We start from the raw sequence: 23864 nt of genomic DNA, 5'->3' as shown, positions 1-23864 counted from the left end.
ACTCAAACTGAAACATCAGCTATTCCTGAGTCTCAAACCTGTTGGACTCAGACTAGAACTACAATATCAGCTCTTCTGGGTCTCCAGTTTGCTGATGGCAGATCTTGGGATATCTCAGCCTCCATAATCACATGAGTCAATTCCTTGTAATAAATCCCCTTCTATATATATGCACGTCTTACTGGTTCTGTTTCTCTGGAGGACCCTAACTAACATAGACATATTATATTACAATTCTCTGCATATATTGGTTTTCTCCATCATACTTTGAGACCTTCAGTTGCACAACACAAGGTACAACATCGGGCAGAGAGTAAGGGCTCAATAAATATTGAGTGAAAGTATGTCTGCCTTTCAGACTGGCTTTTGTGATTGTTGAGAGGCATAAATAAAATGTGTGAGTAATTAAAAATGGCACAACTCCATACAGAAATTAGATATTTCTCCATAGTCATCCCCAAACCCAATCTTACTATAGAAAATCAAATCAAACTAGGACTCGAGTGTTTCTACCTCTCTGTTTTCCATGAACCGTGATTAACTCTAAATGTAATGAAGGATTGCCTCGTGTGTGTGCAGCATCGTTCTTGGCCCTGAGGACAAATGCCGTAGACAGGTCCCAGAGGTTCTATTCTAGTGAAGGTGGGGCAAACTTTAAACAAGTAAATGCATAAACAAGCAAGATGATCACCACTAATGATGAAAATGGAGACGAAAATCAAGCAGGGTCATCCTGGGGCAGGGGCTACATTAAATGGCACCACCTTCCCCACTAGGAGATCTCCCCACTTTTGTGTTTTTCCAGTATTTTCTTCACTCATCTTCAGTCTTTCCCACCTCAGAAAAGAGCTGTAAACAAACTCTGGATTCATTCAAATTAATTTTCTTAAAACAGAATTTTGATCACATCATTTTCTTGTTTAAAAAGTTGTGTTGTTTTCCCATTTCCTACAAAGTAATGTCCAAATGACTTACTGGTGCCTAAGGCATCTGGGGTCTGTTCTTAACCCATCCACAGCTTCCCACCTTGTTAATGCATGGATGTGCCTGCCCACTCCCCCGTTCACGAGCATGCTGTGCCCCACCTCCACCCCGCCTTCATTAACTCCGCCCCCCTGAGAAGTTCCCTCTTAACGCCCTCTACCTTCATATGTGCACACAGTCCATCCATTACACGGAGAAAGGGTCGGGGCACATGGTACCTGCTTAATAAATATTAGTTCCTTCCCTCCTAGCTAGAAGAAAATGCTTGCTCCCCCAAGTCTTACAGCGCTTGGTCCAAATCTCCCGTCTGGTGCTGATCTGGCTCTGCCTTGTGTTACCGTTCTTTAGGAACATGTCATACCTTCCATCTGGGTTAGTATTTCCTTAGGAGAACAAAGTGTCTCATTCAACTACATTTTTCCTGTAGTCCAGTACAACACAGCCTTCGACAACTGTGTGCCAAGTGGGTGAGTTTGGTGAATAAACAAATGGCCCAGCAAGTAAAAAAGGAAGAAGCCCAAATTTTTCATAGTTTCTTCTTGAACTACTAATGTCATATTCACAATAGGTCTGCGAATTCATCATTCTTTATGGACTTGGGTGATACGCAGTCACCACAAAAGTTCGGAAAGTGAGAGTCATTTCTTTTTTCCAAGAGTGACCATTTTGGTGACAATTCAGAAAATCATATGCTAGGTATAATGAACCATTTCCAACAATTAAAAAATAAGTAATTTTTAAGTTTTCTTTTAGAGAAAATTCTTCTAGAGAAAATTGTGTGACTCTACCACACAATCATGGTGACACTTCCTGGCAGCAGGACACCCCCAGACAGGCCCTCACAGTAGTGTCAGGGCTGGGAAATGCTGTTGGGCATGTAGCCCAGTGGGTGGTCGGCACGACTGTGAGGCTGTCTTACACCATCCAGCCCCAGGTGAGCCACCGGAGGACCACAGCCCCACGAGGAGCCCTCGGTGAGACCAGAGGACTGCTCAGTCCTCCGACTGTCCAGAGACCGTAGCACGTCAGTCATAACCTGAGGTATTAAGTGAATCTAAGTCTCTGCAACTAACTAAAAGTAGTATTGTTTTTTGAGGGGTTCTGAACTCAGATTCCTTTGCAAATATCTTTAAGTTCTCCACATCAAGCAAATCAAAACTAAAAATCATAGGTGGTGAAATACATTTGTGGTTTATGCAAGAAAGATGACACAGAATTGTAACCTATACTCAATAAGACTGATCCTATATCAAAAACTGGCAAGGAGTTGACTGGGTGCTGCAGTCGGTTAAGCATCTGACTTTTGGTTTCAGTTCAGGTTGTGATCTCAGGGTTGTGGGATCGAGCCCTGGGCTGGGCTCCGTGCTGAATGCGGAGTCTGTTTAAGACTCTCTCTCCCTCTCCCTTTGCCCCTCCCCTCTGCACTCTCTCTCTCTGTCTCTCTAAAATAAATAAATCTTTAAAAAAAAAAAAAAAAAAGCAAGTCTTAAAAAAGACTGGCAAATGAAAGTACATACTTATGCCTTAAATTAAAATATTTAGAATATGCATGTAAACATTTCCTTATGATTCCCCCATTTAACTGTTTTTTTCAATTAACTATCTAAATGTTGGGTTACTTCAGATTGCAGTCTGCTTCTGTATGTGACATTATATTGCTCAGACTTGTTTCTGTGACAGGAGCCAGTCTACAACATGGAGAAATGGGTATTCCTACTCTCGGTCATCCTGAGGTGGGAAAAGGAAGCTGACCCTAGGCAGGTACGGGGAAGGACCTGATTCTTCTCTCTGGAGGCTAAAGACTCTGGAAGCGGGGAGAGAGTTGCAGGAGCTGCTCCTGGGAGAAGGCACTGGGGCCCTCACCGCAGGGAGCTGGGGAAGCAAGACCCAGACCAGAGCCCCTCCAGAGCAGCCACCCAGGGAAGGGAAGATGAAGACACAGGGATGCCAGTTCTAAGAAGGCTCTTCACTCACTTTAAGTTTTCTTTTCAGAATCTCAAGGCCCTTACTCGACCTCACAGCTTCGGTGGAGCTGGCTGGGTTTGCAGGAACCAGGGCAGGAGCTCTGTGCGCACTGGAAGCGAGCCGGCCCAGGAAGAACCAGAGCTGGAGCAGAGCCATGTGATGCCCCAGGAGCTGCCAAAGGCAGAAACCGGGGGCTGCGGTCTGAATGTGTGCCCCCAAATTCATATGTTGGATCCCAACCCCCAAAGGTGATGGTGTGAGGAGGCGGGGCCTTTGGGAGGTGATTGGTCATGGGGATGGAGCCCTCCTGAGAGGATTAGTAGTATCCTTACAAAAGAGATGCCACGCAGCTCCCTAGTTCCTTCCCCTTGTGAGGACACGAGAAGCAGGACACAGAAGGGGACCCTCACTGGACCATGCTGGCCCCCTGTTCTCAGACTTCCGGCCATGAACACTAGATTTCCGCAGCTCTGGGTCACAGCCGCCCCGCATGGGCTGAGACTCTGGGCCACGTGCCCGGTGGATGTGAGCCCGTCGGGAGCGGGATGAGCTTCGGAGGCAAACAGAGTGAGCGCCCAGGGACCCTTGCCTGCTGGAAAAGAAAGGGAAGAAGAGCACAGAGAGTAGGCAAAGGAATGAAGGGATTCAGGTTACCCAAGTGACTGAGTGACAACAGGGACAGCTTAATGACACTGGAAGTTTTAGGACTTTAAGTTCCCAAGACAGGGGCATGTCGTACGCACCCCCAGGGGCTCTTGGGAAGCACCAGGGTTAGTCAGGAGGCGGAAGGAGTGAGCGCTTACTGTGGTTTCCACAGGAAGGAACGGGCCAGGCTGGGAAGGCAAGTTTAGGACTGGATAGTTTGGATAATGTCGGCAGGCTCTGGGGCTATGGGGGTGGTCTCCAGTTGTCCAGAACCTGGTCCTGGGGGTTGCAGGGGCAGAGGAAATACTGGCTGGGGTGTGAGAGGTCAGAGGTGTTTGGGATGTGGGATTCTCTAGGAATCAGGAGCCCTGTGAGGGGCGGTCTCTCCACAGCTATAGCAAGGCCCCCACGATTTCAAAGCACCATAAAATACAGAAAACGAAAAACATGACTAATACAGTGTGAAAGGCTATCAAATGTGTCCTCAGAGTTTATTCACGTGATTATCTGGGTATGTGTGGGTTTTCCTTCTCACTAACTGATATGACATAATACACAAACATATTTCTTAATACTTAAAAAAAGTGTTCATTCTCAAAAGCGAAAAATGAAACATTTCCTGCTTCGGGTATGTAATGTCCTCAGAGATGCCCTCCTGCTCTAAGTCTCTAAATGTCACCGTGTCACTACCCTACTTAAATCTCTCACGTGACACCCCCGGAAGCGGAATTCCTTCGGGGAACACACCCTGGCCCTCCAGCTCCCAGCCCCGCGACTCAGAAGGCCAAACCATTCCCGTTTTATCTACACACGACGTTAAAAAACCTTCACATTATCACTTAGTGTGCGCCAGGCACTCCACTAGGCATTTATGTGCGTGATTCTATTTAATCCTTCCAACAATATCCCCATTTTACACACTAGCAAGTTGAATGTCACAGCTTAAGTAACTTGGCCCAGGTCAGGCATTTAGGAAGCGGTGGAGGAGAAAGTGAAGAGAGCCTGGGGCTTTCAGGTTCCTCTGGGCCTTTGTGCCTTACGGTTCCTCTCATGGGTGTCCTTCCCCTCCCTCCCCACTGTCACCCACAGACCCCTCCACCCGGTGAAATGCTGACGGGTTTCCTCTGACTCTAGCCCCTGACCTCCCTTTCCTTAGAGCATTTACTTTTGAAAACTTGTCATTGTAAATTCTTCGTCTGCCCCTCTGAGAAGTAAATCTCCCAGCCACAGTCCAGGAATGTCTTTCTCAAACACGTGGGAGCCAGCTCTTTGAAACGTGACCTCCAGGGAGAGAGGCCCTGGTCTCCAGTCTCTGGGGGAGGCCAGGAGCCTACCTTCCAGGAAGTGCCAATTAGCAAGTGAAGATGACCCGATCGCCTTGACCACCTTCCCCCAGAACCTTCCACCACTTAAAAGCCTTCAGTCTCTCTCCTCCACAGCAACAGTCTCCAAGTCTTCCTGGCCATTTTTAACAAGCTCTGCTGCCATTTCTCTCTCCCGTAGAGCTCCCCACCAGCAAGGGCAGGAGGCCCTCCTTGTCATGGTCTCTCCACTGGAACTCTTCTCACTCCACGTTGAGCTCACGTGCAGATCAGGTGCTTCTGTGAGCACATCCCCATCCATCTGGGCACCTCCAGAGGCCAGGGTTTTGCCTTGCTCATCTCGGTATTCCTCCTCCTCTTTTTTCCAGGCCTCTGGTGTGGAGCACAGAGCATGCCACTCAGGAAGCGCTCCGTAAGTGCTGGTGGAAACAACCAAATGAATCAAGCAAACAAATCTTTAAATGATGACTGATTTTAAATCAGAAGGCATGCAAAATAAGAGAAAAGCATGCATTTTGTATGTATCACACCAGCAGTTTCCAAATTTTAGGAGGTTCCTTTCAGCTTTCCAAACCTCCATTACCCGAACTTTCCCGATTCTGCTCACCGTCTGCATTCCAGCCCGCGTTACTGTGGTGCGCAGCCACGTCATGAGCCACAGACACAACTCATCGCGATTCGACGCCCGTGTAACACAGACAAATAATAACTGCATTAGTCAGACATTTATTACGGGCCAGGTGCTTCCCATCTCATTTAATGCAGCAATCCTGTGAAGAATCCACTGTCATTACACAGATGACATTTTACAAATGACAAAAGTGGGACTCAGAGAACTAAGTCACACGCACAAGGTTACCCAGTGAAGGGGAGGAAGAGCCGAGACGCCAACATCAATGCTTCGACCATACCACCAGCCCGCCTGCCTCCACGCCCAAGGCCGCTTGCAATCAAAGCCAAACTTGAAGAAATACTGGTGATTTCTCCCGAACGTGACAAATATTCCTCAACCTTAAAACTTATCTGATCTCCATCACAATTTCTTCTCCATTCTTGTCCTATTTAGATCACTGTACCGAGACCTCAAAATAAATAGGTATTAAGTAACTTGGTAATTAAGTAAAAATTAAGTAAAAATTAATTTTAAAAAATACCCTTTTCTAAAAACAGGGAGAAAATGTTTGGTGAGAACCTTTTCAATTTCATCACGTTGCCTTTTCTCTGGTTTGTATACTCCCTCCTCTCTCCCAAGGCATCAGTGTGCTCTCTATCACACACGCACTCACAGACACACACTCACTTGCACACAGAGCTATCCCTCCTCCTTGTCATCACTGTGTGTCTTTTCCCTCATTAGCGCAGTAGCTGTCTCCATATTTTCACTTTCTTGTCTCCTAAGAAGAAATAAGAAGCGCTACACCAAACAATGGTAGGCAGACCACTCTAAACACCCCCATATGAACAGCAGCCATAATATGTATTTTAAGAAGTGCAGTCTCACAAAAATATGCCTCGTACAGTTCTCAGGTGCTCACTACAGAGCCTGGCGGCACCAGGCCAGTGTGTGATGCGGTCGCACAAACGCAGCGCCACCCCGGCATGCAGGAGCCTGGGGCCCCCAGGAGTCACCGCTGCCCCCCTGCACCTGTCCAGACCCAGGCAGACCGGCCTGCGGCATGCACATCACACGGCAGAGACGCCACCCGCACGTCTGGCACAGAGAATAAAAACACAGCCCCACGGGCTTCCGTTTTAATAGAAGTGAGAAAGCCGAAGTAAAAGTTTAAAAGTGTACCCCTCCACTCTTCCATCACAGAAACACACACAACTCGTCTGCCTGGGAAGCATGGGCCCAACACTGGGTAGTCAACAGGTCACAAAGCCTTAATTCCCCCTCTACCTTGCCTTTCGGCCTCACACCCACTCAGATTTCCGAAGGTCCCTGCGGAAGAGCAGAGGAACAGCTGGAGAGCTGAGGGCGGGACGGTGATTCACGCCCCTGCAGCAGGGGTTCTGTTTGGTAGACATGGACCCGGGATGTGAGAAGCGATGGATGTGGCCCCAGTCACATCCAGGGAACTCACAAGGTTATGATTTGACTCTGGATTTGTTGAACTCCACAGTGTTCCCAATTTCACTTCATCCTCCTAATTTTACATGTTTATAAAGTGCACTTTCTCGACTTATTTCAATATACGCAACAGACATAGGTAAAATGCGAAGGCTGGGGTGGGGGCGGTTAGGTAGTTTCCTTTGAGGTCCAAAGTTCCTCAATTTGGACCCTTAGTTGTAATCTTTCCCCTAGCAGGTCCTCTTCTGTCCCTGCTTCCAGCTGAGCCCCCTCCATGCCTGGCCTCAGTGGAAGCCCCTTCTTTTCCTCAAGCCTGCCATCTTGCAGGTCTTGGCAACCAAAAGCAAATGATGGTGATTCTCCATTTTGCATGGTTACTAATAAAATATGTGACCCAAATTATAAAGCCAAAATCTTTGACTTATAAAATGTCTTTATCTTCTCCAAAACACCTGCCCATTAGAGACATCATGCATTTATTCTTTCCAGGTTCTTTAGGGCCTTCTGATTGACACTGAGCAAAACCATGGTCAGAACCTAAAGGACAAGTCAAAGAATAAAATGGGGACATAGGATAATAAGGCTATAAATGCAAAGCCTCAGACTGTTCTTCACTATCCGTGATATCTATTTGCTTTTCAAATATTAAATAGCGATTATATCCTTGACCTACATAAAGTATAGGAGTGTTAAACAACTTGCCAAGCTTGGTAAAACAGGCTGCCGTGTGTTCAGAAATAAAAGCCACTAACATGTTACTCACTGAACCAAGTCAGACTATGATGGCAGACTAATAATGAATTTTCATTCATTTATTCATTAAGTAAATTACATTTTTATTGGGTATTGATTGTGTGCCAGGCGCTGTGGTTTATCAGTGCTCTAGGAGGAAACATCCTGTGTGCCTTCACTCGTCAGCATCACCCTTCATCCAGGAGGACCAAACCTCCCAGCTGTACCCAGAAATAGATGTGGTGAACACCTCTCCCTGGGGGCCGAACACCCTGCTTCCAGTATCAGCCTGTGCTGTGTTTGCAGTGGGATGCACTGGTGACTAAGAGAAGAATCTTTGGCAGCTTTAGAAAGCTAGTAGCAGATGTTAGGTTAGGTGTGTTCCAATATTTCCACCTAAATTTCCATCTTTCTACTGCAAGGTGGCACAGTCCTATTTTTAGGTCTCCTTTTTGAGAGTCCAAAGTTGATGCTAATGCCCTTGAAGGACATTTCCAACAAGAGAGCAGCAGGAGTGAGCCATGGTGCAGTGTTCACAACAAGCCCATTTGACTTGCCCATCACCTAAAATGACTTTGCAAATTGGTACATAATCACGATCAGCCCCAGGGTGACTCAAGGGCCATAATGGTCTTAATGAGATTTTGCCGTTCCTCCCCGTCATATCTGGAAGTGACAGCACAGCTCTGATGACGAGAACTAAGGACTCAGCTCTGCATCACTGGTTCCTTGCTCATAGCAGAGACTGCTTCTTGCTTTGCATCGGTTCTGAAGTTACATAGAGTAGTTCTCTTCAAAGCAAGGAATAAGTGACTACTAACTAGCGTAGCCTAATGTGTGGTAATCTAATGTACGAAGAAAAAGATATCCAAGCAAGTGATGGAAATGCTTGCAATCACGTTGTTCTCTTCTTGGCCTGACACATGTATATCTTAAAACTCAAATCACACTTTCTCAATCCAGTTTTTACAGTTATACCCCACTTTATTGCACTTCACTTCCTTGTGTTTTGCAGATACTGCACTTTTTTTACAGACTGAAGGTTTGTGGCACCCTGCGTCAAGCAAGTCACTCAGCACCATCTTTCTAACGCATTTGCTCACCTCGTGTCTCTGTGTCAGTCTGGTAATTCTAGCAATGTTCCAAACTTGTGTGTTTTCATTATCTTTTTTATGGTGATCTGTGATCACTGACTACTGTGTTTGTTTGGGGGCACCATGAACCACACCCACATAAGATGGAGAACTTGATGCATCTCATGTGTGTTCTGACTTCTCTGTCAACCCGTCGTTCCCCCTGCTCAGGCCTCCCTATTCCCTGAGACACAACAATATTGAAATTAGGATAATCAATAACTCCATAATGGCAGCTGAGTGTTCAAGTGAAAGGAAGAGTCCCACATCTCTCACTTTAAATCAAAGCTAGAAACGAGTAAGCTTAGTAAGGAAGGCATGTCAGAAGCTTAGCAGCCTGAAAGCGAGGCCTCTTGCACCAAAAGTAGCCAAGGTGTGAACGCAAAGGAAAAGTTCTTGAAGGAAATTAAAAGTGCTACTCCAGTGAAAGAGAAACAGCCTTATTGCTGAGAGGGAGAAAGTTGGACAGAAGATCAAACCAGCCACGACAGTCCCTTAAGCCAAAGCCTAATCCAGAGAGAGGCCCTGACTCTCTTCAATTCTGTGAAGGCTGAGAGGTGAGGAAGCCGCAGGAGAAAAGTTGGAAGCTAGCAGAGGTTGGTTCTTGAGGCTTAAAAAACTGTCTCCGTAACACAAAAAAGTGCAAGGTGAAGCAGCAAGTGCTGTTGCTGAAGCTGCCCCAAGTTCTCCTGAAGATCCAGCTGAGATCATTACAGAAGGTGGCTCCAGTAAACAACAGATTTGCTGTGCCGATGAAACAGGCCTTCTGTTGGAAGAAGATGCCACCTAGGACTTTCCTAGCTGAAGAGGAGAAGTCGACGCAGGGCTTCAAACTTCAAAGGACAGGCTGACTTGTTAGGGGTTAATGCAGCTGTGACTTTAACCTGAAGCCAAAGCTCATTTACCATCCCAAAAATTCTAGGGCCCCTAAGATTTATGCTAGATCTACTCTGCCTGTGCTCTGTAAATGGGACAACAAAGCCTGGATGGTGGCACATTTGTTTACAATATGGTTTACTGAATATTTTAAGCCCACTGTTGAGAACTCAGAAAAAAAGATTCCTTTCAAAATTTTACTGCTCATTGACAATGCACCTGGTTACCTAAGGGCTCGGATGGAGATATTCGACAAGATTAATGTTATTTCCATGCCTGCTAACACAACATCCATTCGGGAGCCCAGTGATCAAGGGGTAATTTCGACTTTCAAGTCTTATTATTTAAGAAATACATTTCAGAAGTCTACAGCTGCCATAGATGGTGAGTCCTCTCATGGATCTGGGCAAAGTAAATAGAAACATTTCTGGAAAGGATTCACCATTCTAAATACCATTAAAAACATTTGTGATTGGGACACCTGGGTGGCTCAGTCAGTTAAGCATCTGACTCTTGATTTTGGCTCAGGGTCATGAGATCAAGCTCCATGCTGAGCGTGGAGTCTGCTTAAGATTTTCTCTCTCCCTCCCCCTCTGCCCCTCCCCCGCTGAACTCTCGTGCTTTCTCTCTCTTAAAAATAAAAAATTGTGATTCATGGGAAGAAGTCAAAACATCAACATCAATAGGAGTTTGGAAGAAGTTGATTCCATCCCTCATGGATGACCTTGAGGGGTTCAAGACTTGAGGAAGTAACTGCAGAAGTGGAAGGAGCAAGAGAACTAGAACTAGAACCAGAGCCTGAAGACGGGACTGAATTGCTGTAAGCTCATGATAAAACTTGAACAGGTAAGGACCTGCTTCATTTGGATGAGCAAAGAAAGTGATTTCTTGAGATGGAATCTACTCCTGGTGAAGATGCTGTGAAGATTGTTGAAATGACAACAAAGGATTTAGAATATCCCTTAAACTTAGCTGATACAGCAGCAGCAGGGTTTGAGAGGATTGACTCCAATTCTGAAAGAAGTACTATGGGTAAAATGCTATCAAAGAGCATCACATGCTACAGAGAAGTTGTTCATGAAAGGAAGAGCTGATCAAAGCAGCAAACTTAATTGTTATTTTAAGAAATTACCACTGTCACCCAACCTTCATTAACCCCCACCCTGATCAGTCAGCAGCCATCAACATTGAGGCAAGACCCTCCACCAGCAAAAACATTACAACTTGCTAAAAACTCAGATAATGGTTAGCAATTTTTAGCAATAAAGTATTTTTTTAATTAAGGTAGGTACATTGGTTTTTCAGACATAATGCTATTGCACACTTACTACAGTGTAAACATAACTTTTATATGTACTGGAATGCCAAAGAATTCATTTAACTCATTTTATAATGATGCTTAACTTATTAAGGTGTTCTGGAACTGAACTGCAACATCTCCAAGGTGTGCCTGTATATTTGAGGGTTCATTTAGGCTCACAATCCTTTGTTCAGACCTTCAGGTATAAGGGACTGGCATGAAAGGGCTGGTGTAGGAAGAGATTGTATGTAAGTCAGGGGTAGCAACCTCCACCCACTTTTTGGTCTTTCATGGTGTTTTTGAGAATTGCTGACTGATGCAGTAAATGAGATTACAGGTGTATCTATATTTACATATTACAAAGATTTTTAAAAATTTAAATAAAACCAAAATTTATATACATTAAAATATAATCAGGAAATCACTTTTTAATACAAGTCTATGAATATGTAATGTCCTTACTAAGGAACACTAAACATCTTAAAATGTAATATACACAGATGATAGATAGATAGATAGATAGATAGATAGATAGATAGATAGATAGATAGACAGACAGATAGATAGATAGATACGGATGGATAGTGGATGGTGGGTGGATGGGTGGTTGGGTAGATGTATGTATAGATAGAGATATGATACATACTGATGATGGCTTTAACTTCCTGCAAAATATTTCAAACCTATCCTTACATATCACTTAGTCACTTAATATTTTGCCAATATTGGTTTCTTATCAGTTTTTTTAGTATTCTTAGTCCCTTTACCTTCTTTCCCTCCCTCTCTAACCACTCACCTGAGTTGAAGTTTATCATTCCCATGAATATCTTTTTTTATTATGTTATGTTAATCACCATACATTACATCATTAGTTTTTGATGTAATGTTCCATGATTCATTGTTTGCGTATAACACCCAGTGCTCCGTTCAGTACATGCCCTCTTTAATACCCATCACCAGGCTCACTTTTAATGCCTTAAATGTATTTTCTGTAAATGCATATTTCCATAAAATATGTGGGAGTTGTTTTGGAAGGTGTTAAGCCTTATACAAATTGTATCATACTAAAATGTTATGTTTTTGAGATTTATCCACATTCATGCATGTACCTCTGGTTCATTCATTTAAACTAACTGTATAGTATTAAAGTTTTATAAATATTCCACAACTTTAAAATTCATTTTCTTGTTGATGAACACAGAGGATTTTTCCAATTTCTTGCTATCACAAACAACAGTGTTAAAACATTACATCTCTCTCCTTGTACACATGTGCACAGATCTCCCACTGATACACACTTAAAAATAAAATTGCTAGGCTGTCAAATATGCCAATTTTCACCTTATTGGAGAATACAAATTTGTTTTCCAAAGTGACTGTACCAATGTTTACCCCCACCAGCAGGACAAATGAGTTTCTAGGCTCCACATTCTGACCAAAACTTGGAATTGTCAGATCTTTACATTTTTTCCAGTTAAGGAGTGGGAAATCATATCTCAGGTTTTAATTTGAACTTCTCTGATGACTAGTGAGGTGGATTGTTGTTCATATGTTTAGTGCCCATCCATCCTTCCTGCCCTGAGACTTGTCTGTTCATATCCTGTGTCATTTTCCTAGAGAGTTTCTAGTCTTCAGCTTATTGATTTCAAGGAGTTTTAATATATTCTGGATATTAATCATCCACCAGTTGTATGTTTCACAAATCTCTCTCAGTCCATGCTTTGTCTTTTCACTTGTTTATGAATGGAAGTTTCCTTTACATATAGTCAATTTGATGTGCATTTTCTTCTGTGGTTTATGTTGTTTTTGTCTTTTTATTTAAAATCCCACCCTATGGGGCACCTGGGTGGCTCAGTCATTAAGCATCTGCCTTCGGCTCAGGTCATGATCCCAGGGTCCTGGGATCGAGCCCCACATCAGGCTCCCTGCTCTGTGGGAGGCCTGCTTCTCCTTCTCCCACTGCCCCTGCTATGTTCCCTCTCTCACTGTGTCTCTCTCTGTCAAATAAATAAATAAAATCTTTAAAAATAAAATAAAATCCCACCCTATCCTGAGGTTAAATATTCTCTGATGTTTTCATTTCAAATTTCAAATTTTGTTTATGTCTTTAGTCTACCTAGAATATATTTTTGTGTATGGTGTGAAGTAGGGAGTCTAATTTTATTTTAATTTTAAAAAATTTTTTACTTAAATTTGATTTAGTTAACATAAATACTGTATTATTAGTTTCGGAGGAAGAATTTAGTGATTCATCAGTTACATATAACACCCAGTGCTCATTACATCCAGTGCCCTCCTTAAAGCTCACCACCCAATTACCCCACCCCCCAACCCACCCCTCCAGCCACCCTCAGTTTGTTTCCTATAGTGGAGTCTCTTATGGTTTGCCTCCTTATTGTTTTTATCTTATTTTATTTTTCCTTCCCTTCCCGTATGTTCATCTGTTTTGTTTCTTAAATTCCACATATGAGCGAAATCATATGGTATTTGTCTTTCTCTGACTTATTTGGCTTAGCATAATACCCTCTAGTTCCATCCACATTGTTGAACATGGCAAGATTCCATTCTTTTTGATGGCTGAATAATATTCCATTGTATGTGTGGAATTTATCCATTCATCAGTTGATGGGCATCTGGGCTCTTTTCACATTTTGGCTATTGTGGACATTGTTGCTATAAACATTGGGCTGCATGTGCCCCTTCAAATCACTATTTTTGTGTCCTTTGGATAAATACTTAGTAGTGCAATTGCTGGGTCGTGGGGTAGTTCTATTTTTAACTCTTTGAGGAACCTCCATATTGTTTTCCAGAGTGGCTGTACCAGTTTGCATCCCCACCAACAGTGTAAGAGGGTTCCCCTTTCTCTGCATCCTCACCAACATCTATTGTTTCCTGAGTTGTTCATTTCAGCCATTCTGACTGGTGTCAGGTGGTATCTCATTGTAGTTTTGATTTGTATTTCACTGATGCCAAGTGATGTTGAGCATTTTTTCATGAGTCTGTTGGCCATCCGTATGTCTTCTTTGGAGAAATGTCTGTTCATGTCTTCTACCCATTTCTTGACTGGATTTTTTGGTTGTTGGGTGTTGAGTTTGATAAGTTCTTTATAGATTTTGGATATTTGTCCTTTATCTGATAAAACATTTGCAAATATCTTCTCCCATTCCATAGGTTGTCTTTTGGTTTTGTCGACTATTTCCTTTGCTGTGCAAAAGCTTCTTATCCTGGGGCACCTGGGTGGCTCAGTTGGTTAAGCGACTGCCTTCGGCTCAGGTCATGATCCCGGAGTCCCGGGATCAAGTCCCGCATCGGGCTCCCTGCTCAGCGGGGAGTCTGCTTCTCCCTCTGACCCTCCTCCCTCTCATGCTCTCTGTCTCTCATTCTCTCTCAAATAAATAAATAAATAAATCTTTAAAAAAAAAAAAAAGCTTCTTATCCTGATGGAGTCCCCATAGTTTTTTACTTTTGTTTCCCACGAGACATGTCTAGTGAAAAGTTGCTGCAGCCAAGGTCAAAGGGGTTGCTACCTGTGTTCTCCTTTAGGATTTTGATGGATTCCTGTCTCACATTTAGGTTTTTCATCCATTTTGAATTTATTTTTGTGTATGGTGTAAGAAAATGGTCAGTTTTGAGCCCACATTGGGCTCTCTCCTTCTCCCTTTGCCTGCTGCTCCCCCTGCTTGTGCTCTTTCTCTCTCTCTCTGTCAAATGATTAAATAAAATCTTTAAAAAAAAGAAAAGAAAAGAAAATGGCCCAGTTTCATTTTTCTGCATGTAGATGCCCAGTTTTCCCCAACACCATTTGTTGAAGAGACTGTCTTTTTTCTGTTGGACATTCTTTCCTGCTTTGTCAAAGATTAGTTGGCCATAGGGTTGAGGGTCCATTTCTGTTCCATTGATCTATGTCTGTTTTTGTGCCAGTACCATACTCTCAGGGTGATTACAGCTTTGTAATACAGCTTGAAGTCCAGAATTGTGATGCTTCCAGCTTTGGTTTTCTTTTTCAACATTACTTTGACCATTTGGGGTCTTTTCTGGTTCCATATAAATTTTAGAATTGTTTGTTCCAGCTCTGTGAAGAATGTCAGTGTTATTTTGATAGGGATTGCACTGAATGTGTAGACTGCTTTGGGTAGTATAGACATTTTAATAATATTTGTTTTTCCAGCCCATGAGCATGGATTGTTTTTCCATTTCTTTGTGTCTTCCTCAATTTCTTTCATTAAGTGTTCTATAGTTTTCAGAGTACGGATCTTTTACCTCTTTGGTTAGGTTCATATCTAGGTTTCCTATGGTTTTTGCTGCAGTTGTGAGCAGGATCAATTCCTTGATTTCTCTTTCTGCTGCTTAATTGTTAGTGTATAGAAATGCAATAGACTTCTGTGCATTGATTATATATCCTGCAACTTCGCTGAATTCCTGTACCAGTTCTAGCAATTTTTTGGTGGAGTCTTTCAGGTTTTCTACATAGAATATTATGTCATCTGCAAAGAATGAAAGTTTGACTTCTTCTTTGCCAATTTGGATGCCTTTTATTTCTTTTTGTTGTCTCATTGCTGAGGCTAGGACTTCCAGGACTATGTTGAACAACAGCAGTGAGAGTAGACATCCCTGTCATGTTCCTGATCTTAGGGGAAAACCTCTCAGTTTCTCCCCATTGAAGATGATATTCGCTGTGGGTCTTTCATATATGGCTTTTATGATGTTGAGGTATGTTCCCTCTATCCCTCCATTGTGGAGGGTTTTTATCAAGAAAGGATGTTGTATTTTGTGAAATACTTTTTTCTGCATCTATTGAGAGGATCGTATGGTTCTTATCCTTTCTTTTATTAATGTGGTGTATGATGTTGATTGATTTGTGGATGTTGAACCACCTCTGCAGACCAGGAATAAAGCCTACTTGGTCATGGTGAATAATCCGTTTAATGTACTGTTGGATCATATTAGCTAGTATCTTAGAATTTTTGCATTCATGTTTATCAGGGATATTGGTCTGTAATTCTCCCTTTGAGTGGGATTTTTGTTTGGTTTTGGGATCAAGGTAATGCTAGCCTCATAGAATTAGTTTGGAAGTTTTCCTTCCATTTCTATTTTTTGGAACATTTTCAGAAGAATAGGTATTCTTCTTCTTTAAATGTTTGGTAGAATTCCCCTGGGAAGCCATCTGGCCCTGGACTCTTGTTCGTTGGGAGATTTTTTATTACTGATTCAATTTCTTTGCTAGTTATGGATCTGTTCAGGTTTTCTATTTCTTCCTATTTCAGTTTTGGTATTTTACATGTTTCTAGGAATTTATCCATTTCTTCGATATTGCCTAATTTGTTGGCATACAATTATATTATTATAATTGTATTTCTTCAGTGTTGGTTGTGATCTCTCCTCTTTCATTCATGATTTTATTTATTGGGTCCTTTCTCCCAAATAGGGAGTCTAATTTTAATCTTTTGCATACGGTTCTCCAATGGTCCTAGCACCATTTAATGAAGAGTCCATCATTTCCCATTTGAACTACAATTCTACCTTGCCATAAATTGTTTCCATTATGCATGATTTTGTTTCTGGGTTCCCAACTTTGTGTGTTTGTAAATCAATATTCTACCCTTGAGCTAATTTCACACTGTTTTAATTACTACGGTTACAAAATAATTCTTAAAAGTATGTCTGCTAGGGACGCCTGGGTGGCTCAGTTGGTTAAGCGACTGCCTTCGGCTCAGGTCATGATCCTGGAGTCCCGGGATCGAGTCCCGCATCAGGCTCCCTGCTCGGCAGGGAGTCTGCTTCTCCCTCTGACCCTCCTCCCTCTCATGCTCTCTGTCTCTCATTCTCTCTCTCTCAAATAAATAAATAAAATCTTTAAAAAAAATAAAAAAAAAAAAAAAAAAAAAAAAAAAAAAGTATGTCTGCTAGCTTCTTCCTCAAAATTGTCTTCTCCGTTCTTAGTCCTACAGTTTTCCATATGGCTTTTTAATTGTCTTATTAAGTGTAAAACATTTTTGCAATGAGGTTGCAATTAGATCGCATTCATAGATTAACTTATTGGGAACTGACATTGTTAGAGTAAGTCTTTCCCTCTACAAAAATGGTCTCTACTTACTTACATTTTCTTTAATATCTTTTCAGAAAGTTTTATGTTTTCTCCATAAAGGTCTTATATATCCTTTGTTGAGTTTGTTCCCAAGGGCCATACAGTTGTTTGTTTAGGTTTTGGGTGGATTTTTTGGCAATTACAAATAATACATGATTTAATTAAACTTTCTAATTATTGATTTTTAAAAGAAATTGATTTCTACACATGGATATTTTATGCAGAAGCTTGGATGAAGTCTCTAATTTTAATATTCTTCCAACGGGTTAGTTTGGGGTTTTGATGTAGAAAATCGTATCATCTGCAAATAACAGTTTGAGTATTCCTTTCTAATCATTTTTTCCCTTTTCCAGCCTTCCTGCACTACCTCAGGCTTCTATCCAAAACAGTTACACAAAGTTCACTAATGGGCAAAATTAAGGCATTTAGGAATGCATACTTCAATTATTAAAGTATGGAGAAAAATAAGGATGTGATAACCTAAAAGTCAGGATAGTGGTTGTCTTTAGAGAAAAGAGAGAGAATTTTTATTGGAAAGGCACCTGGGGACCTGTGGGGTGAGGGCAGTATTGGGGGGGGTGTTATGCAGGGTTTTGAATCATAGTTCATCAATCTGTACATTTTTCCTTTATACAGCTTTTCTATATGTGTTATAATTTACAACTTTAAAAAGATTTTAAATTGTTTAAAAATGAATTGGAGAACATTCTGTTTTCACATGCTCCAGAACAGTTGGCAAAATGTTGGTATTATCTGATCCTTACTGAACATAAAGTGAAAAATCAGTTTTAAATTCTTTAAACTTAGTGAGGGTTTTTTAATATATGGGGTTTTGATTACTGAATCTCTTTAACAATTTTATTTCATTCACATGTTCTATTTCTTATTAAATCAATTTTTGTTGTACTTTTCTTAAAAAGCATTAGTTTTCTTTGTTTTCCATTGAATAAATTAGTTCATTATCCCCTCATATTTTCAATTTCTGTCATATCAGTACTTTTGTCCTTTTTTTCATTGTTAATATCATTTATATCTACACCCTTTGAAGACGATTTTTATTTTCCCCATTGTACTTCGTTTTGTACTTTTTAAGCCTCTTACAAGAAGCATGCATTGCTTTTATACTCCATGACAATCTAAGATGTCTATTTCAATTTGGGGAGGAAAAAATAAGGCCTGTAGGCATTCTTTCATAAGGTGAAGTGGCACTGGATAGGGGCAGCAGCCTCACCCTTGTGTCCTAATTAACTGTCCAGCATATCACAAGTTGGGCTTGCTAAGATGTACATCAGTACAGGAAAATGGATGTCACACAGCCCTTTTTAAAATAAAAATAATGCTTGGGCGCCTGGGTGGCTCAGTCGTTAAGCGTCTGCCTTCGGCTCATGTCATGATCCCAGGGTCCTGGGATCGAGTCCCACATCGGGCTCCCGGCTCAGCGGGAAGCCTGCTTCTCCCTCTGACCTCCCTCCCTCTCATGCTGTTTCTCTCTCTCTCTCTATCAAATAAATAAATAAATAAAATCTTTTAAAAAATAAATAAATAAATAAAATAAAAATAACTTGCCTGATCACATAAACAAAGCACCATTTCTCTAATGGATATTAGCGGCTCAATTATTTGAGTCAAGTCAGGAGGACACGCATAATTGCACTCACTTCGATGAACTAACTCACTGGGGTTGGACATTTGTTGACTGCCTACCATGTGAAGGGTGACATCAGTTGGTTACTGTAATCTCTTTGGCAAACTTTAATGAAGAATGAAGCTTCATCAGTTCAACATGTCCTGAGGGCTTTATTTAGCATGCTATCTTGGTCAGCAAGATTCCCTTCTAAATGACATCCTAGAGGTCACCGTGAAAGTGAACCACAAAGTGAGAACCAGGATGCATCCACTCCTTCAATGCCCAGATGGTTACAGTAAACACTAACCTCGGTGCAATCTCAATGCTCTTAACTTTCTAAAATTGAACGTTTTCAGCTGCATCCTGCCTTCCTCATCCACACATTAATGTCTTCCTTTAGATGCGCTCACAGTTTAGCTGCTGAGGAGGAGGGAGAGAATTGCGCCACAGCATTCAATACCATCTGCAGCTGGTTGCTATATATACTGGATTTCCGATCCCAGGATGGGCACAACTGACTTCCTTTCATATGGAACAAATTCTCTAAGATTCCAATACAGCAAGTGGAAAACAGAGTTATGAACCCATTTTTAATTCACGGGGAGTTTCAATTTCCTCACTGACAGGTGTCCAGGAATTTTAATTTGAGCTCTGAAATTCTAGGCATATCTTCAAGTTAAACAGACATTGAAGGTTGAAAACAGGGCAATTACTGTTGAATAATAGACAAATTTTATTACAGACTGTGGTAAAGTAAATGTTGTGGAGACAGGTAATAATTTGTACCTGCTATGTACTCAGTAAATATTTGTCGTACTGGATTTAATAACTGAGAAGGAGCCTGAAGAAAAGCAGTTCTCTTCACTCTATCACAGCCGTGGCTTCTGTGTTTCTCAGAATCGGACCCTGTCCTCTACTGGACTTTCTAAGGGCGTACACGAGCTCCAAGGAATTTCTCCTCTCATCACCATGTGATTTGTCATCGTCCACACTGCACCAGTGGGACAGTGGGAATGCAGCTATCTACCTGAGGCTGAATTCCTGGTGGCCTTGATTTATGATTCAGAACTCTTAGGGAATATTTTCCCGGAAAATGAATGCTGTTAATGTTTCTGGTGGAAAGAGAGGGGAGAGGGAGTGTGCAGTAAAAGCTGCATTATGTGTTTGTCATTGCAAGCCACTAAATCCACACCTACCTCTCTACCTCCCATCAAATTTACCCAGTGATGACGTCCGCCATGTTGCATTGTGCCTGTCTACACCAGACGCTTTGACTTCCATCACTCAGTTATTTCTTTGGAGAATTCCAGTCTGGGTTATACACGGCATGCAGATTCTCAATTGCCCAAAGAACAGTGTATATTCATAGTGGGATGGCTGAGCGAACAGCATTAACCTCTTGCCATCAAGCACCTGGCATGGTTTACTTCCAGCCTTCCCCACCCAAAGAGACAGCACATTCCCCACCAGGGTTGGCCCACCAGGGCAGCCAGTGCTGCTCCATCAGACTGTGAACAGGTCAGGAGACTCCTTGGCTCAGCCAGAGCACAGACTCTCCCTCCTTTGAGATTACAGATCCCAAGAGATCCCCTGGCTAGGCTGTGAATGTTTTGAAGACAAGGAGGGACAAGAATATCCCCTACATATACAAAATGATGTCTCCCATGTGCTAGGAGCTTAGTGAGTGAGCATTTTGTGAATGAATGAATGAATGAATGAATGAATACCTCTGAGGTTCCTTCTGCTAGCAGCAGTTTCTTAGGAGAAATGCACAAATATCACCTGATGGATTCAGGGCAGATACGAGAAGGAAAAGCCTTCCTGCCCTGACTGAGTATTATTACATGGGAGTCTGACATCTGGTCCTGACTTTCGAGAGGGACCTTGTACGTCTATTCAAAGTGCACTTACTGAGTCTGATGAGGTAGAATAATGAACAAAAAGATGCACCGGCCCTGCCCCAGAGGGTAAATCATCTAGTCCAAGCCTCTACTTCTCTTCTCTTAGGCCTTCTTAGGACGGCCTGCCCCATTGCTCCCTCACCCCCAATCTTCTTGACCATCACCCTCTCCACCCTCCTCACTCTATCCTTGAATGAAGAGTTCTGTCTTGTCCTCTGCCTTGGTTCCTGACCCTCTAGTGACATGGGCAGCTACATGTGGCTGTCTGGAGACTGGCCAGGGGCTCTCCAAGTGGGGTCCTCGGTCTCATCTGGGAGCCCATTAGAAATGCTGATTCATGGCCCCACTCTAGGTGTTGTGAATCAGAAACTCTGGGGGTGAGGCCCAAAAATCGGAGTTTTATTCAGATGTGAGCTACACTGTGTGAACCCCCACTTTAATCAAATCCCCCAACACCCTCCTGAGGCCCTCCTGAGTGGGAAATGTGATTCTGAACAAGGGCAGCTCCAGAGCCCAGGACAGGCCCTTGGGAGGCTGTATGTCTTAGTGGGGGCTGCAGTGGGGGGTGACAAGCACGGGAGACCTGTGGTAGGCATCGAGCAGCAAGAGGAAGGAGGGGCGACAGAGAAAGGAGAAGACCCACTCACGGGTGGCGGGGACAGTGTGTCAGTCAGGTTCCCCCAGAGAAACAGAACCAACAGGAGATAGGCCTATTTGTGATCAATGTTAAGAAATGGTTCACTCCTCTGTGAGGGCTGGCCTGCAGACGGGGAAGTCAGACAGGGTCTGTGGATGTGCAGTCTTGAGGCCGAATTCCTTCTCTTCTGGGAACCCTCAGTTTTTACTCTTAAGTGATAGATGAGGCCCACAGAGATAATGGAGGGCAACCTCCTTTACTGGGAGCCAAAGACTGTAGGCATTAGCCACCTCTACAAAACCCCTTCAGGGCAGCGCCCAAGTTAGTGCTCCAGCCTGGCGGGTAAGACCACCTGCCACGGACCCTAGAGACACACCTCACTTGTATGGGGATTTTCCGAGGACCACTACCAGATGAGACGGAGCCATCTAAGACTGCAATTCCCAGGGGACCAAAGTCCCAGCAGAGGCAGAAAACCTGCCGTTTTAGAGTAAGATCTCAGCGCAGAGATCACACAGCTAGAGGGCAACGTCGGATAAGATCGATTTTGCTGCCCACACTTGTAATTGAGGTCAACAAATAGTTACTGAGCAGCTACTAAAGACACAAAATTCGGCATCTTTTCCACTAGCAGCCAGCTTGCACCTCCCATCCTTTCCTGGCCCGGAGCCAGACCTGGGCGAGCTCTGCGATCTGCTTTATCAGGTAGTGAACGTATCTTGTCATCTTGGTAACCACAGAACCCAGATCCGGCCCCGCACTGAATGGGTGCACGTGTTTGGATCACTGGTCATTGCTGAGGGGAAAAAAGGTTTCCTATCTGTGGTTTAGAATGAGTGCCATAAAGTATGAGCAAGAACTTGCCACTTAAATGTGACGTATTCACAGGAGCTCAAGGAACACGGACACCTCCAAACACCCCAGGGCTCACACTGAAGTCTGAAACACGGAGTTTACATTCATCTGCTACACGATCCTCTCACTGCTTTCACAGAATCCAACACATTTTAAAGGACTGAAGGCAATCCTCCGTATTCCGTTCAAGTTTCAAGCCCATACAGAATATCAAGGGAACAATTTCCTCACCTGAGATTACATTACGCTCTCTGCCTCCGGAATGAAACTTTTAACCTTTTCCTATTACCGTGTGGAAGGTTTTCCATTTCGCTACCCTGCCCCCCTCCCGATGAAACAAAGTTTTTGCCATCTGGGGACTTTTTCCTATGGAGAGCTTTGAGGATCTCTGTAAAAAAAAATACTTATAAATGTACCATAATTATCTCCTTGTGAAAGAGAGAAGAGCCTACAATTTATGGTCGGGCATCACGCGGGCCTATTTTAGCTGCACACAGAGCACGTAGTAAATAGAAACATCAGCTTAGCCATTTCAGAGGGCCGCTTTGGAAACAGATTTCTCTTGCATGACCACTCATTCTACTTGAGCAGAAAGAATAATAGGGCAAATTAGCAATTTAGTTGTGGAACAGTGGCCAACAGAGTCTTATTACAGAAAGAAAGTATCGTGTTCTGGGAAAATGGGTGGCCAGGGTTTATAAATCTGTAAGAGATACCACTTAGTATCTCATTCCATGACAACTACAATTTCTTGTGCCCTAATCAAAGGCAAGAAATCAGTATGTATTGGAAAAGCACGAGAACCAGGGGCAACAGAGGACTACTGGGGTGTCGGCCGGATGTGAATAAAAGATCAAATAATTTCTATTGCAGGCTCCAGAGTCTAGTTACATCAGAATTTAACAGACTTCATGCAGCCACAAACTAAATTTCAGATTTTTAAATATTTTATTACATTACAGCAACATTAATAGAATTACACATAAAATGTAGTCATAATTCCGTGACTTCAACAAATCAAATTGCATATATTTGTCCACTTTTCCATCTAGTCCCTGTTACAAAAAAATATACATAATTTTTGCTGAGCTTAAAGCACACTGCAGCTAAGAAGTGCTTGACATTTTAAATCAATACACAATGTTTTTAACCCCACTGTTTTGACCCTGAGGCTGTTTACTCTCTATTTATCAATAAAAACATTTTCCTCAGAATTATACCAATGATAAAGGCCATTAAACCAACACAACCCTTTGATGGGCTCTCTAGACCACATAAGTGAACTGTGCACACTGTTCCCTCTTCATAGCGCCAAACCCTTTCCACGTACAGTTCGCAACAGAAATGTGACTCATTTTTTTTTTGGTCCCTATCAAATTTTACAAATTAACATTTTTGCCACTAAGCATTTTCTTAAGTGCTCATTACTTCTTCCAGGTCTGCTGTTCTTATGTGAAGTTTCGGCGACCATCAGTCTTCTTTTGGGCTCACTGTTTGCACCAAGGCTAACTTTTCCTAAGAATGTATGCAACCAAAACTCACTGCAGCTGAAATGGTAGAGTCCAAACATCCTGCTTTATTCATACATACACTATATAATAAGACTTTTCTTTTGTTTTTCATAGGTATAACCATCCATGACTGACTAAAATCCCTTACACAGATGTATCAGAGATCAGTCCACCAGCTTGCCTGATGTTTTAGGACCTGCCTCAGCTTCCCTTTAAAAAC

The 23864-nt window shown here is 42.6% G+C and overlaps 1 protein-coding gene across 1 annotated transcript in view; it reads right to left on the bottom strand.

Moving 5' to 3' along the window:
- Positions 1-4073: 4073 nt before the first annotated feature.
- The window catches only part of FBXO15 (F-box protein 15), a 74928-nt gene continuing 55137 nt past the window's right edge, over positions 4074-23864 (bottom strand). Inside the window, exon 10 of the mRNA XM_032422882.1 lies at positions 4074-5335. Coding sequence (XP_032278773.1) covers positions 5315-5335 — 21 coding nt within the window. The 3' untranslated portion in view covers positions 4074-5314. The remainder of the gene's footprint in view (positions 5336-23864) is intronic.

Source organism: Phoca vitulina, unplaced genomic scaffold (assembly GCF_004348235.1).
Source record: "Phoca vitulina isolate PV1807 unplaced genomic scaffold, GSC_HSeal_1.0 scaffold27, whole genome shotgun sequence".
NCBI lineage: Eukaryota > Metazoa > Chordata > Mammalia > Carnivora > Phocidae > Phoca > Phoca vitulina.
The sequence above is the reverse complement of the archived record's forward strand: the minus strand, read 5'-3'. Positions and strand labels throughout refer to the sequence as shown.